At 50.5% G+C, this 16190-nt stretch overlaps 1 protein-coding gene across 1 annotated transcript in view; it reads right to left on the bottom strand.

Annotated features, from left to right (window-relative positions):
• LOC144668792 (rho GTPase-activating protein SYDE1-like) overlaps positions 1-14225 on the bottom strand; it is an 80826-nt gene extending 66601 nt beyond the window's left edge. The window contains exon 1 of the mRNA XM_078531142.1: positions 14130-14225. Within this exon, the coding sequence (XP_078387268.1) occupies positions 14130-14211 (82 nt within the window). The 5' untranslated portion in view covers positions 14212-14225. The remainder of the gene's footprint in view (positions 1-14129) is intronic.
• Between the last annotated feature and the right edge of the window lie 1965 nt (positions 14226-16190).

The raw sequence follows: 16190 nt of genomic DNA, 5'->3' as shown, positions 1-16190 counted from the left end.
TTCCTGGGATCATTCTCGTGAACCTCCTCTGGACCCTCTCCAGGGCCAGCACATCCTTCCTGAGATACGGGGCCCAAAATTGCTCACAATATTCTAAATGTGGTCTGACCAGAGCCTTATAAAGCCTCAGCAGCACATCCCTGCTTTTATATTCTAGTCCTCTCTAAATAAATGCCAACATTGCATTTGCCTTCCTAACTACCGACTCAACCTACAAGTTAACCTGAAGAGAATCCTGGACTGGGACTCCCAAGTCCCTTTGCACTCCAGATTTCTGAATTCTCTCCCCATTTAGAAAATAGTCTATGCCTCTATTCTTCCTACCAAAGTGCATGACCTCACACTTCCCCACGTTGTATTCCACCTGCCACTTCTTTGCCCATTCTCCTAACCTATCCAAATTCTTCTGCAGCCTCCCTGCCAGATCTGATTTACATCAAGGCATAGGCCGGGATTTTTTGGATCCCACCAACCCCACTCCCCTGCCCACGGGAATGGAAATTCCCGCCCGAAGTCAATGGACCTTTCGCTGGTCCGTCAAATTTTCCGTCCTACGCACAACAATTCCCGTCTCGAGTGGGACTGGAAAATCCCAGCCATGTTGTAAAAGTAGAATCGGCAAATAGACAATATATTGCAAAATCAATTTTGCACAATGTCAACTTTTTTCTATTAATACAGTGCCTATGTCCACAGTTATAGTAGAAAGTGCTTATGTAACTTTTTCAGACTGTAACTGCACCCTCCCACCAGTGGAGGGTGTCGTTACAGTGTGACACGTTTACATAGGAAATTTCAATGATAAGTGTGTACAGAACGCATGGCTTTAAAATGGGAGCTAAGCTACAGCGCCATGCCTCGGTCCAATTACCCCACACCTTCTAACTCTACTGCACATGGAGTGGTGTGTACAGCTTTGGTCTCCTTATTTAAGGAAGGATATACTTGTCATAGAGGGAGTGCAACGGAGGTTAACCAGCCTCAACTCCCTGTGATGGCGGGATTGTCTTGTGAGGAGAGGTTGAGAAAACTGGGCCTGTATTCTCTAGAATTTTGAAGAATGAGGGGTCACCTCATTGAAACTTACAAAATTCCTACAGGGCGTGACAGGGTGGATGTAGATAGGATGTTTCCCTGGCTGGTGAGTCTGGAATCAGGGGACATAATCTCAGGATAAGAGGCAGGCTGTTTAAGACCGAGATGAGGAGGAATTTCTTCACTCAGAGGGTGGTGAATCTTTGGAATTTTTTTATCCCCGAGGGCTGTGGAGGCTCAGCCATGGAACATGTTCAAGACAGGAATCGATAGATTTCTGGTCTCCAATGACATCAAGGGATATAGAGATAGTGCAAGTGGCATTGAGATAGATGATCAGCCATGATCGAGCTGAATGGTGGAGCAGGCTCGATGGGCTGAATGTCCTACTTCTGTACTTATGTTCCAACTGAACCTGACCTGTTGTGACAAATAGATTAGAAATGAAATACCTGATGCTCTTTATCCATTTTGATGTTATTTTAAACACATTAAGCTATAACCTGTACTGTTCATGGATTAAGCCAGATTGGCGTTCATTTCTCAGGGGATAGTTTTGAAAAGCAGAGAATCACACAGAATTGTTCCCATGCAGGAGGCCATTCAGCCCATTGCATCTGCTCTCCGAATGTGCATTATGACTTAGTGCCATTCTCCTGCCTTTTCCCCGTAACCCTGCACGTTGTTAAATACTCATCTACTGCCCTCTCGAATGCCTCGATTGAACCTGCCTCCACCACACTTGCAGGCAGTGCATTCCAGACCCCAACCACTTGCTCAGTGGAGGAAGATTTCTCTCACGGCACATTTGCTTCTTTTGCGAATCCCTTTAAATCTGTGTCCACCCGTTCTTGATCCTTTTACCAGCAGGAGCAGCTTCTCCCTATCTACTCTGTCCAGCCCCCTCAGGATTTCGAATGTTTCTATCAAATCTCCTCTCAGCCGCCTTCTCTCCAAGGGGAACAGTCCCAACCTCTTCAATCTATCTTCACAACTGAAGTTTCTCATCCCTGGAACTATTTTTGTAAACCTCTTCTGCACTCTCTCCAATGTGTTCACATCCTTCCTAAAGTGTGGCACCCAGAACCGTACACAATACTCCAGCTGAGGTCTAACTAGTGTCCTATACAAGTTCACCATAACCTCCTTGCTCTTATACTCTATACCCTTATTAATAAAGCCTAGGATACTGTACGCTTTATTAACTGCTCTCTCCACCTGTCCTGCCACCTTCAATGATCTATGCTCATATACACCCAGGTCTTTCTGCTCCTGCAGCCCCTTTAGAGTTACACCCCTTATTTTATATTGTCTCTCCATGTTCTTCCTACCAAAATGGATCACCTCACACTCCTCCGCATTGAATTTCATCTGCCACCTATCTGCCCACCCACTCCACCAACTTCTCTATGTCCTTTTGAAGTTCTATATTGTCCTCCTCACAGTTTGCAATGCTTCCAAGTTTCGTATCATCCGCAAACTTTGAAATTGTCCCCTGCACACCAAGATCTAGATCATTAATATATATCAGGAAAAGCAAGGGTCCCATTACCGACCCTGGGGAACTCCGCTACAAACCTTCCTCCAGCCCCAAAAATATCTATTGACCATTACTCGCTGTTTCCTATCACTCAGCCAATTTTGTATCCGCGTTGCTACTGTCCCTTTTATTCCATGAGTTATAATTTTTCTCATAAGTCTGTTGTGTGGCACGTGTATTGAATGCTTTTTGGAAGTCCATGTACACCACATCAACAGCATTACCCTCATCAACCCTCCCTGTTACCTCTTCAAAAAATTCCAGCAAGTTAGTTAAACACGATTTTCCCTTAAGAAATCCATGCATTTTTCCATGTGACTATTAATTCTATCCCAAATAATTGTTTCTGGAGAAGCTGTGTTAAACTTAGAAGAAAAACTTGCATTTGTATGGCGCCTTTCACAACCTCAGGTCATCCTAAAAAAAAACTTGATAAAAAATCGAACAGAGGTTAGACCGCCCTCAGTACGGTGAACAGTTCTGGTCTCCATACTAATAAAAATCACATAGAGGCACTGGAGAAGGGACAATTCAGAAGGATGAGACCAGAATTGAGAGGATACACTTCTCAGGAGAGGCTGAAAAGGCTGGGGACTCTTTTTTGGAGAAACTAAAAGGCTAAGAAATGACATAGCAGAGGTCGTCAAAATTATGGAAGGGTTTGGCAGTGCAGATGGAGAGAAAATGTTTACACCTATGGGGTTAAGGGGTAAAAGCACTCCAGGACCAGAGGCCATAAATATAAGATGGCCACAAATAAATTCAGCATAAGCCTTCTTTACCTACAGAGAGTGGTGAGAACGTGAAACTCACCACCACAGGGAATGGTTGGGGCAAAGAGTATGGATGCATTTAAGGGGAAGCTAAATAAAAATGAGGGAGAAAGGAATAGAAGGATATGCTGTCTTAATAGTATACTGTTAAGGTACACAGGTGAAGGGCATTGTTTAATTCCTTGGACAGCACCTTCCAAACCCATGACCACTACCACCTAGAAGGACAAGGGCAGCAGACGCATGGGAACACCACCACCTGGAAGTTCCCTTCCAAGCCACTCACCATCCTGACTTAGAAATATATCGCTGTTCCTTCACTGTCGCTGGGACAAAATCCTGGAACTCCCTTCCTAACAGCGCTGTGGGTGTACCTACACCACATGGACTGCAGCGGTTCAAGAAGGCAGCTCACCACCACCTCCTCAAGGGCAATTAGGGATGGGCAATAAACGCCCACATCAGGTGAAGGAATATTTTTTAAAATTAAGTACTTAGAGAACTTATAAAGAGAGACTGCTGGAGTGCATCATCAGCCCCGGGAACATGTTTTTAATTTGATAAGTTTCCTCTGTAACTTTGTATTAGCTCCAGTGTCCCTTTAAGGGGCTGTTAATTAATTAATTTGTTTATTTGGTTTTGGTTACCCGGAAGAGTGTAAAGGGAGGCTGCTGGGACACTGGGGGTAGGTAGAAGGCAGACATATGTATGCTGCATTCTGTGAATAAACCTAATTTCAAGAAAAGGATTAAGGGTCTAGCTTCAGACTTCACCATCTGGCTTGGGGTCCAATTAAACTGCTGACAGGGTTCGATGAAACAGAGTGAGAGGAGGCTCAAGTGAAGCATAAACACCAGGATATACCAGTTGGACAGTTCCTGTGCTATAATTACTCTATGTAACCATGAAACATCGTTAAAGAGCGTACGTACAATTTGGTTCAGTGCACATCCTTGAAATGGCTTTGCGCGCCAGGCACACGTGGTAAATTGTGTGTAAATTGTAACTTGTGTGCACCCTGCGCTGATATCGTCAGCTTGCTGTGCGGCCACACAGCTTAGAGGCAACATTGTGTGCCCTTGTGTTGACATTATGACGCTATTCCCGATTCCGGTGCCCGGGCAACCCAACGCTTTTGCCCCCCGCCGTGGCATTTCCCTGCGCTGCCTTCAGGGTTCATCCTGCATATCACAACACCCAGCCAGGATAAATTAAGTGGGCTGTGCGCAGTCAGGTAAACAATCAGCAGCTCTGGCAAGGCTGACACACCTCATTACTCCGCAGGCATCACTTCATCGCATGAGCAGCACACTCATTTGTTGACTCCCGGTATCATCCCCACAGAGGGTGCTCTGTTTGCTGGGGCCTAGTCACACGTCCACCATCGCCTCAATTGATAAATGAGCCTTCAGCTCATGCCCAGCCACACAAAACATCATCTTCAGGAACGGGCAGAAATTAATCAGTGTCACCGTTAGGCTGCATTTTCGAGGAATACTGTGTGCAACAACTCGCATTGATATAGCGCCTTTCAACGGAATAAAACATGCCAAGGTGCTTCACGGCAGTGCTGTCAAACAAAGTCGGACACCAAACCACGTAAGGAGAGATTAGGTCAAAGAGGTAGGATTTAAGGAGCATCTTAAAGGAGGGGACAGTGGGCGGAGAGGTTTAAGGTTGGAAGGCTGGAGGGGGTTACACAGATAGGAGGGGATGAGAGTTTTAAAATCGAGGGGTTTGCTGCACCAGGAGCCAATGTAGGTCAGCGAGTGCGGGACTGACGGGTGAGCTGGACTTGGTGTGAGGTAGGGAGTGGGCGGCAGCTGAGCACAAATGGTTCTTGTCTGCAATGCTAAACATCACCCGACTGCTCGTTTGGAACACAGACACTGCACACAACTCAAGACGCACTCTCTGGAAACGGCCCATGTTTGGGTAGAGGCGATTCTGGAGGCGTACACCTCTCTGTGCAGTCCAGCCAGGCATCTCTGCCTGCCTCGTTTAGAATCCTGCACACAGCCCTCCCAGAGCCGTCGCCATGGCGGCCGGATGGGCAAGCTTCAGCCATTTCAACTTTGCTATGTAAACTGTCACGGCCCAGTCACAACCTTTGCGAACATTGCAGCATTTGGCCAATGGGGAGGTTTCAACAGTGCTGGCACTCGACTGCCACCATAGGTCACCCAAAATGGCCATTCTTATGATTGACAGTCGAGTATTAGCCAATTAACCAGCCTTGTCCTCACTTCCAAATATGTTTTTAACCAATAAATGAATGGAGTCAAAGAAAATGAAAAGGAAAATATTAATGCCCCCTTTTAACGTCCTGGTGATTAAACTTTAGTCTACGTAGGCTCCTGTGCTACCCTGGGGGAGTTGGCAACCCCAGTTTAACTATCGGAACGGTCTGAACCCCAATCTGTTCCCTCCCTCACGCCCGGTGCCACAAGTCATTCCAGGTTCGAGACAAATCCTGAATATTTTGCAAGCAGCAAACAGGATGGGGCCTTAAAGGGGATGTTGTTAAGGACGCTAACCTACCACTCAAAAGGAAAATAGCTCTCCAGTTGAAATTTATAAATAAAAATCACATGACGGCCAATCGCTCCTGCAAGCTGGCCCTGTCCTTCCCACTGCTTTAAAAGCCTTCACAGACCCGTTACTCAAACTGTAACCTTAACACATTCCTGAGCTCCTCACAGTCAAAAGCTCGTTTCATTCCAACCAAAATGGACTATCAACATTCCCACTTTCAAAATGTAAACACGGCTCCTTCTGGAGCAGCAGCTATTCACCGCTGAAAAGATTCATTCCATTCAAAACATTTCTTGGGAGCTGTTCACTGCCCCCCCCCCACCGTCCTCTCCCACCAGCGCCTGCCTGCTGGAAGAAATAAGGGAGAACAGAAATATAAGCCAATTTAAAAACTGTCTGACTGGAGGAATTCCAAAAAAACAGGCAGATCGAGCTCCCTCCGTAAGCTGCCCTCTATAATTCCCACCTCCTTACCGTATACAGCACTAAAGGACGGGAAGAAAGAATTCCAGGGGTTTGAGGGAAAGGAATGTTTCCCAATCAGATCCTTAGGGGTTTGAAGCATTCGCATGTTTGTTTTCTAGATACAGATTGAGACATGAATAAAGCAACATTAGCCCGGCTAACCACCGTCTCCCCACTCCTGACCATTTTTGTCATAAAGATGCATCAGCAACATTGGCAGAATTCAACATCTGCTCTACCACCGAGCACAGCAAGCGCATGTGCCATCTTACAGGATGCGCTGTTGCAACTCGCTAAGGCTCTTCCGACAGCACCTTCCAAACCTGCGCCTTCCTACCATCTAGAAGGACGAGAGCGGCAGACAACTGGGGAACACCACCACCTGCAAGTTCCCCTCCCAGCCGCACACCATCCTGACTTGGAAATATATCGGCCGTTCCTTCACTGTCGCCGGGTCAAAATCCTAGCGCTCCCTCCCTAACATCACTGTGGGTGTACCTACACCACATGGAGTGCAGCGGTTCAAGTAGGCGGCTCACCCACCACCTTCACAAGGGCAATTAGGGATGGGAAATAAATGCTGGCCCAGCCAGCGCAGCCCACATCCCGTGAATAAAAAAAAAACAAATTCCAAGGGTGTAACAGGCCCCCAGGATTGTCACTCAACATTACATCTCCCTACATTAAAGCAGTGGCTCCCCATGTGTTAATGTTTCCCTATTCAGAGCCAGCCCCATCACTTCAAATACCACCATTAACCTGCGGTAACACAGCGTTCTGGTATGGCGTCTCCCCTGTATCCGATGCTGAGATCGGCTTCTGCTGCACTTGGTTCCAGGCCTTCTTACAGCTTTAATCCAGATACAGGCTCCAGCTGAATGCCAGCAGAGAGGTATAGGTAGGTCCCCGCCACCCTGAGGGAGCATTCGACCAAGTGTGGCATCACAGGAGCCCTCGCACAATGGACAGCAGAGGGCAACCCTCCAGCGTCTCATTCAAAGGAAGGTGGCTATGGTTGTTGGAGGCCAATCATCTCAGTGCCAGGAGTTCCTCAGAGTGAGTGTCCTAGGCCCAACCATCTCCAGCTGCTTCATCAATGGCCTTCCCACCATTGAGCTGAACACTCCATTAACACTGCCTTACACATGAAGCAGTCTCTGCCAGTGTGCAACGGGACCTGGACAGCATCGAGACCATTCTCCCAGTTCCTTCGATGCCACCACCAAACACATCTTCCCTTCACCCCCCCTGTCGGCATTCCGTGGGGATCGTTCCCTCCGGGACACCCTGGTCCACTCCTCCATCACCCCCAACACCCCATCCCCCTCCCACGGCACCTTCCCATGCAACCGCAGAAGGTGCAACACCTGCCCCTTTACTTCCCCTCTCCTCACCATCCAAGGGCCCAAACACTCCTTTCAAGTGAAGCAGCATTTCACTTGCACTTCCCTCAATTTGGTCTACTGCATTCACTGCTCCCAATGTGGTCTCCTCTACATTGGAGAGACCAAACGCAGACTGGGTGACCGCTTTGCAGAACACCTTCGGTCTGTCTGCAAGCATTACCCAGACCTCCCTGTCGCTTGCCATTTTAACACTCCACCCTGCTCTCATGCCCACATGTCTGTCCTTGGTTTGCTGCAATGTTCCAGTGAAGCTCAACGCAAACTGGAGGAACAGCACCTCATCTTCCGACTAGGCACTTTACAGCCTTCCGGACTGAATATTGAGTTCAACAACTTCAGACCATGAACTCTCTCCTCCATCTTCACTCCTTTTTTAATCCATTTTTAAAATTTATTTTTTATTTTTTATTTACTTATTTTTATTCCTTTATTCATTGTTTTATCCCCCTTTTTAAAAATCAATTTTTTAACCCTTTTTCGATCTTTCCCCCCCACCACCCCAACCCCAAAATGTCACTTGTTCCATGTTGTTCTTTCACAGACCACTGACCCTTGTTCTGATATTCACACATCCTGTTTTCTTATGTTTATGCCACTATCAGCACCTTCTTCAGTCCTTAACACTCCTTTTATCTTGTGTCTATGACATCTTTGTCAATCTCTCCTTAGCTGTCACCTATCGCTGGCCTCTATCTTCCTTCACCTGCTCCATCCCCACTTAACAGTATAACTTCCATCATTTTCTACTTCTCTTTATTTCTGAGGAAGAGTCATACGGATTCAAAAAGTTAACTCTGTTTCTCTTTCCACAGATGCTATCAGACCTGCTGGGTTTTTCCAGCATTTTCTGTTTTTATTATTGAGACTTAGTGCTCTGGCACACTGTGTCTACAGTGTACACAATCCACAGGGTGCTCTGGCATACTGTGTCTACAGTGTACACAATCTACAGGTGCACTGTGACCATAGTGTACACAATCCACAGGGTGCTCTGGCATACTGTGTCTACAGTGTACACAATCTACAGGGTGCTCTGGCACACTGTGACCAGTGTACACAATCCACAGGGTGCTCTGACACACTGTGACTACAGTGTACACAATCCACAGGGTGCTCTGGCACACTGTGTCTACAGTGTACACAATCCACAGGGTGCTCTGCAACACTGTGTCTACAGTGTACACAATCCACAGGGTGCTCTGGCACACTGTGTCCATAGTATACACAATCCACAGGGTGCTCTGGCACACTGTGACCACAGTGTACACAATCCACAGGGTGCTCTGGCACACCGTAACCACAGTGCACACAATCCACAGGGTGCTCTGGCACACTGTAACCACAGTGCACACAATCCACAGGGTGCTCTGGCACACTGTGACCATAGTATATACAATCCACAGGGTGCTCTGGCACACTGTAACCACAGTGCACACAATCCACAGGGTGCTCTGGCACACTGTGTCCATAGTATACACAATCCACAGGGTGCTCTGGCACACTGTAACCACAGTGCACACAATCCACAGGGTGCTCTGGCACACGGTGACCACAGTGCACACAATCCACAGGGTGCTCTGGCACACGGTGACCACAGTGCACACAATCCACAGGGTGCTCTGGCACACAGTGACCACATTGCACACAATCCACAGGGTGCTCTGGCACACTGTGACCACAGTGCACACAATCCACAGGGTGCTCTGGCACACTGTGACCACAGTGCACACAATCCACAGGGTGCTCTGGCACACTGTGACCACAGTGCACACAATCCACAGGGTGCTCTGGCACACTGTGACCACAGTGCACACAATCCACAGGGTGCTCTGGCACACTGTGACCACAGTGCACACAATCCACAGGGTGCTCTGGCACACTGTGACCACAGTGCACACAATCCACAGGGTGCTCTGGCACACTGCAACCACAGTGTACACAATCCACAGGGTGCTCTGGCGCAGTGACCACAGTGCACACAATCCACAGGGTGCTCTGGCACACTGTAACCACAGTGTACACAATCCACAGGGTGCACTGTAACCGCAGTGTACACAATCCACAGGGTGCTCTGACACACAGTGACCACAGTGCACACAATCCACAGGGTGCTCTGGCACACTGTGACCACAGTGCACACAATCCACAGGGTGCTCTGGCACACTGTGACCACAGTGCACACAATCCACAGGGTGCTCTGGCACATTGTAACCACAGTGTACACAATCCACAGGGTGCTCTGGCGCAGTGACCACAGTGCACACAATCCACAGGGTGCTCTGGCACACTGTAACCACAGTGTACACAATCCACAGGGTGCTCTGGCGCAGTGACCACAGTGTACACAATGCACAGGGTGCACTGTAACCGCAGTGTACACAATCCATAGGGTGCACTGTAACCACAGTGTACACAATCCACAGGGTGCACTGTAACCGCAGTGTACACAATCCACAGGGTGCTCTGACACACAGTGACCACAGGGCACACAATCCACAGGGTGGATCAATGTATTGCCCACCCCAGCACAGAATCACAGAATTGTTATGGTGTAGGAGGAGGCCATTCGGCCCATCATGTCTTCACCGGCTCTGAGCATTTTAACTTAATGCCAACCTCCTGCGTTTTCCCCGTGACCCTGCACATTGTTTCTATTTAAATAATCATCCAATACCCTGTTGAATGCCTCAGTTGAACCTGCCTCCACCACACTTCCAGGCAGTGCATTCCAGACCCTAACTACTCGCTGTGTGAAAAAGCTTTTTCTCACCTCACAGTTGCTTCTTTTACAAAACACTTTAAATCTGTGCCCTCTGGTTCTCAATCCGTTTACAAGCGGGAACAGCTTCTCCTTACCTACTGTGTCCTGAGCCCTCAGGACTTTGAAAATTTCTATCAAGTCTCCTCTTAGCTTTCTCCTCTCTAAGGGAAACAGTCCCAACTTCTCCAATCTTTCCTCATAACTGAAGTGTCTCATCCCTGGAACTATTCTCGTAAGCCTCTCCTGCACTCTCTCCAATGCATTCACATCCTCCCTAAAGTGTGGCACCCAGAGCTGTACACAATACTCCAGCTGAGGTCTAACTAGTGTCTTATATAAGTTCATCAAAACCTCCCTGCTCTTACTCTGTGCCGCTATTAATGTATGCTTAGAAACAGCTCTCTCTACCTGTCCTGCCACCTTTAATGACTTATGTACATATACATCCAGGTCTCTCTGCTCCTGCACATCCTTTAGAATGTTATCCTTTATTTTATACGGTCTCTCCATGTTCTTTGTATCGAAGTGCATCACCTCACACTTCTCCACATTGAACTTCATCTGCCACCTATCTGCCCACTCCACCAATGTATTAATGTCCTTCTGAAGTTTTACACTGTCCTCCTCACAGTTTACAATTCTCCCAAGTTTTTTGTCATCCGCAAACTTTGAAATTGTTCCCTGCATACCAAGATCTAGATCATTTATATATATATATATATATATATATATGTCAGGAAAAGTCCCAATACCGACCCCTGGGAAACTCCATTACAAACCTTCTTCCAGATCAAAAAATACCCATTAACCATTACCTTCTGTTTCCTATCCCTCAGCCAATTTTGTATCCATGTTGCTACTGTCCCTTTTATTCCATGACCTAGAACCTTCTTCACAAGTCTGTTGTGTGGCACTGTATCGAACACCTTTTGGAAGTCCATATACACCACATCAACAGCCTTGCCGTCATCGGCCATCTCTGTCACCTCTTCAAAAAACTCCAGCAAGTTAATTGGACAGGATTTTGCTTTAACAAATCCATGCTGACTCTTCCGAACCAATCCACATTTTTCCATGTAACTATTAATTCTATCCCGAATAATAGTTTCCAGAAGTTTCCCCACCACTGAAGTTAAACTGACTGGTCTGTAATTGCAGGGCAGATCTGAACAACCTTTTCTGAACAAGGGCGTAATGTTTGCAATTCTCCAGTCCTCTGGCACCTCAGGGAAAAGAAAGATTATGGCCAGTGCCTCTGCAATTTCCACTCTCACTTCCTTCGATATTCTTGGATGCATCTCATCCAATCCCTTGGCAACTTTAAATACCAACAGCTTATCCAATACATCCTCCTTAACAAGTTTAAACCCTTCTAGTGATTGAGTTTCCTCCTCTGTCCCTATGGCCTGGGCAGCCTCTACCTCGTAGGTAAAGACAGGTGCTAAGTATCCATTTAACACCTCAGCCATGCCCCTTGCCTTTCTGTGTAAATCCCCTGATTGGTCCCTAATCAGCCCCACTCCTCCTTTTACCACCCTTTTACTCTTGATGTACTTACAGAATACTTTGGGATATCCTTATGTTAGCTGCCAGCCTTTTCTCATAATCCCTCTTTGCTTCTCGTGTTTGCTTTTTCACATCCCTTCTGTATTCAGCTCAGTTCTCAAATATATTTATGATCTGTCGTAAGCTCACTTTTTCTTCTTTAACTTGATTTCTCTACCATGTTGTACCGACAAGCAATACAGCAAGCAGTGGTACAAGAGCAGCAATGTCATGAGCACACCATCACATCTAAATCTCCTACAAGCTACAAACAACACTGAATTATTAATACCTTGCTAGTCCTTCACCTCTACTGGATTAATATCCACAAATTCCTGACCCAACACTCATTGCAGTAGCGCCAAAAGATTCACCACACCCATCTCACAATCATTTTCTTAAGGTATCAAATAGTCTTTCCCACACTCTGAGAACTAACACAACTGGTCCCTCGGACACACACTTATTCCAAGCAGGCACAACCTTCCAACCTGCTCTTGTTTACATGGGTGAATCAGCCCGTCTCTTATTCTCAAGCCCCTCTTCACTCCCTCCTTCCCTCTCTGCTGGCTCTCTGTCACTTTTTCCCTCGCCCTCTCTCCCACTCTTCCCCATCTCCTCAATCCCTCTCCACATCCACCCCATCTCTTCCCATCCCTCCTCCCCTCTCTCCCACTCTCTACCCTCCCCTCCAATCTCTCTCGCCCTTTCTCCTCTCGTTCCTCAATCCCCTCACTCTCCCTCTCCTCCCTCCCACTCTCTGCATCTCCCCCTCTCTTCCTTCCTCAATCCCTCCCCTCCATCCACCATCCTTCCCTCCCTCTCTCCCCCCACCTTCACTCCCTCCCTCTGGCCCTCCCCTCTTTAGCGCTACCTTCTTCCATTCCTCCCACCTTCCTCCTCCCACCCCATCACACCACTCCTGCCCCTCACCCTCCCTCCCCCCTCACTCCCCCGTCACAAAGCCTCCCCCCTTGTCTCCCCCTCTACTGCCTCCCTGGCCCCTCTCCCTCCCTACCTACCCCTTTCCCTCTCTCCCCCTTACCCACGCTCCCTTTCACGCCCCCTCCCTCCTGCTCACAATTGCCATCCGCCCTCACCCTCCCTTCCCCTCAACCACACTCCCTCTTCACCGCCCCCACTAACCTCTCACAATCCACTCTAATCGCTCGCTCCCTCCCTGCAACCTCCCCCATCGTGCTCCCCCTCACCCTCACCCCCCCTCTCCCTCCTTCATCCTCCCCTCCCACCCTCACTCCCCCTCGCATCCTTCTCCCCCCTTACCCCCTCATCCTCCTTCTCTCCCTCACCCCCTCACCCTCCTTCTCTCCCTCACCCCCTCACCTTCATTCTCTCCCTCACCCCCTCACCCTCCTTCTCTCCCTCACCCTCCCCTCACCTTCTCCCCCCTTACCCCACTCACCCTCCTTCTCCCCCTTACCCCCCTCACCCTCCTTCTCTCCCTCACCCTCCTTCTCTCCCTCACCCCCTCACCTTCATTCTCTCCCTCACCCCCTCACCCTCCTTCTCTCCCTCACCCTCCCCTCACCTTCTCCCCCCTTACCCCACTCACCCTCCTTCTCCCCCTTACCCCCCTCACCCTCCTTCTCCCCCTTACCCCCCTCACCCTCCTTCTCCCCCTTACCACCCTCCTTCTCCATCTTACCCCCCTCACCCTCCTTCTCTCCCCTTACCCCCCTCACCCTCCTTCCCCCCCTCACCCTCCTTACCCCCCTCACCCTCCTTACCCCCCTCAACCCCCTCACCCTCCTTCTCCCCCTCACCCCCTCACCCTCCTTCTCCCCCCTCACCCTCCTTCCCCCCCTCACCCTCCTTACCCCCCTCACCCTCCTTCTCCCCCTCACCCCCCTCACCCTCCTTCTCCCCCTCACCCTCCTTCTCCCCCTCATCCCCTCACCCTCCTTCTCCCCCTCACCCCCCTCACCCTCCTTCTCCCCCTCACCCCCCTCACCCTCCTTCTCCCCCTCACCCTCCCTCACCCTCCTTCCCCTCCTCACCCTCCTTCTCCCCCCCATCTTTACCCTCCCTCCCTCTCTCCCTCCCGGTACCTTCAGTCCGTCCGCCCTTCAGACTTTTCCTTCTCCTGGCTCGGAGTTTGGCGAAAGTTTTGCGGAGTAGCGGTTCTGCCATGTCGGCTGGTGTGTGGCTGGGAGATTAGTGAGGGGGGGGGCGGGGAGAGAGGGGGTGCCCGGTGCCCAGTGCCCGGGGAGAGGGGGAGGGGGGGGGGGGTGCCCGGCGACCGGGTTTACCCCGCAGCTCCGCCGCGATCCGCCCGCTCAGCGCCAGCACATTCCTGCCCTCCCCAGGGACCGTCTCCAAACTGCCGGGAGGCAGCAGCGTCCGCCAGCGCCTCCCCCCCAGCGCCGCAGCCCGGGAGCTGGGAGCCGGCATCCAGCCCCTTCCCGGATCGCCCCCCACCCGGTTCCCCCGCATTGGGGGAAAGGCGTGTTGGGAATCCGGGGGCGGCCAGGGAAACCTTCGCTTCTCCCCCGCCGCTGTGATTTGGGGACGGTCCCTGGCTCCGAGGCTCGGCCGCTGGGAAGTGGAGTTTTCCCTGGACTGGGGATCGGGGAATGGGAGACAGGGTCTGGGGATAGGAGACAGGGTCTGGGAATGGGAGACAGAGTCTGGGAATGGGAGACAGGGTCTGGGAATGGGGGACAGGGTCTGGGAATGGGAGACAGGGTCTGGGAATGGGGGACAGGGTCTGGGAATGGGGGACAGGGTCTGGGAATGGGGGACAGGGTCTGGGAATGGGAGACAGGGTCTGGGAATGGGAGACAGGGTCTCGGAATGTGGGACAGGGTCTGGGAATGGGAGACAGGGTCTGGGAATGTGGGACAGGGTCTGGGGATGGGAGACAGGGTCTGGGGATGGGAGACAGGGTCTGGGAATGTGGGACAGGGTCTGGGGATAGGAGACAGGGTCTGGGGATGGGAGACAGGGTCTGGGAATGTGGGACAGGGTCTGGGAATGGGAGACAGGGTCTGGGAATGTGGGACAGGGTCTGAGAATGGGAGACAGGGTCTGGGAATGTGGGACAGGGTCTGGGAATGGGAGACAGGGTCAGGAAATGGGGGATAGGGTCTGGGAATGAGGAACAAGACCTGGGAAAGGGGATCAGTTTCTGGGAATGAGGGACTGGATCTGGGAATTGGAGATAGAGCCTGGGAATTGGGTTAGGAACTGGAAATGGGGAACAGGCTCTGGGAATGAGGAAAAGGGTCTAGGAATGTGGGACAAGGTCTGGGAATGGGAGACAGGGTCTGGGAATGTGGGACAGGGTCTGGGAATGTGGGACAGGGTCTGAGAATGTGGGACAGGGTCTGAGAATGGGAGACAGGGTCTGGGAATGTGGGACAGGGTCTGAGAATGGGAAACAGGGTCTGGGAATGGGAGACAGGGTCAGGAAATGGGGGATAGGGTCTGGGGATGAGGGACAGAGTCTGGGAATGTGGGACAGGGTCTGGGGATAGGAGACAGGGTCTGGGAATGTGGGACAGGGTCTGGGAATGGGAGACAGGGTCTGGGGATGGGAGACAGGGTCTGGGAATGTGGGACAGGGTCTGGGGATGGGAGACAGGGTCTGGGGATGGGAGACAGGGTCTGGTAATGTGGGACAGGGTCTGGGAATGGGAGACAGGGTCTGAGAATGTGGGACAGGGTCTGGGAATGGGAGACAGGGTCTGGGAATGTGGGACAGGGTCTGGGGATAGGAGACAGGGTCTGGGGATGGGAGACAGGGTCTGGGAATGTGGGACAGGGTCTGGGGATAGGAGACAGGGTCTGGGGATGGGAGACATGGTCTGGGAATGTGGGACAGGGTCTGGGAATGGGAGACAGGGTCTGGGAATGTGGGACAGGGTCTGGGAATGGGAGACAGGGTCTGGGAATGTGGGACAGGGTCTGGGAATGAGGAAAAGGGTCTGGGAATGGGAGAGAAGGTCTGGGAATGGGAGACAGGGACTGGGAATGAGGAAAAGGGTCTGGGAATGTGGGACAGGGTCTGGGAATGTGGGACAGGGTCTGAGAATGGGAGACAGGGTCTGGGAATGTGGGACAGGGTCTGGGAATGTGGGACAGGGTCTGAGAATGGGAGACAGGGTCTG

Source organism: Cetorhinus maximus, chromosome 28 (genome assembly GCF_964194155.1).
Source record: "Cetorhinus maximus chromosome 28, sCetMax3.hap1.1, whole genome shotgun sequence".
NCBI lineage: Eukaryota > Metazoa > Chordata > Chondrichthyes > Lamniformes > Cetorhinidae > Cetorhinus > Cetorhinus maximus.
Note: the sequence above shows the minus strand (reverse complement) of the source record. Positions and strands in the feature narration are given on the sequence as shown.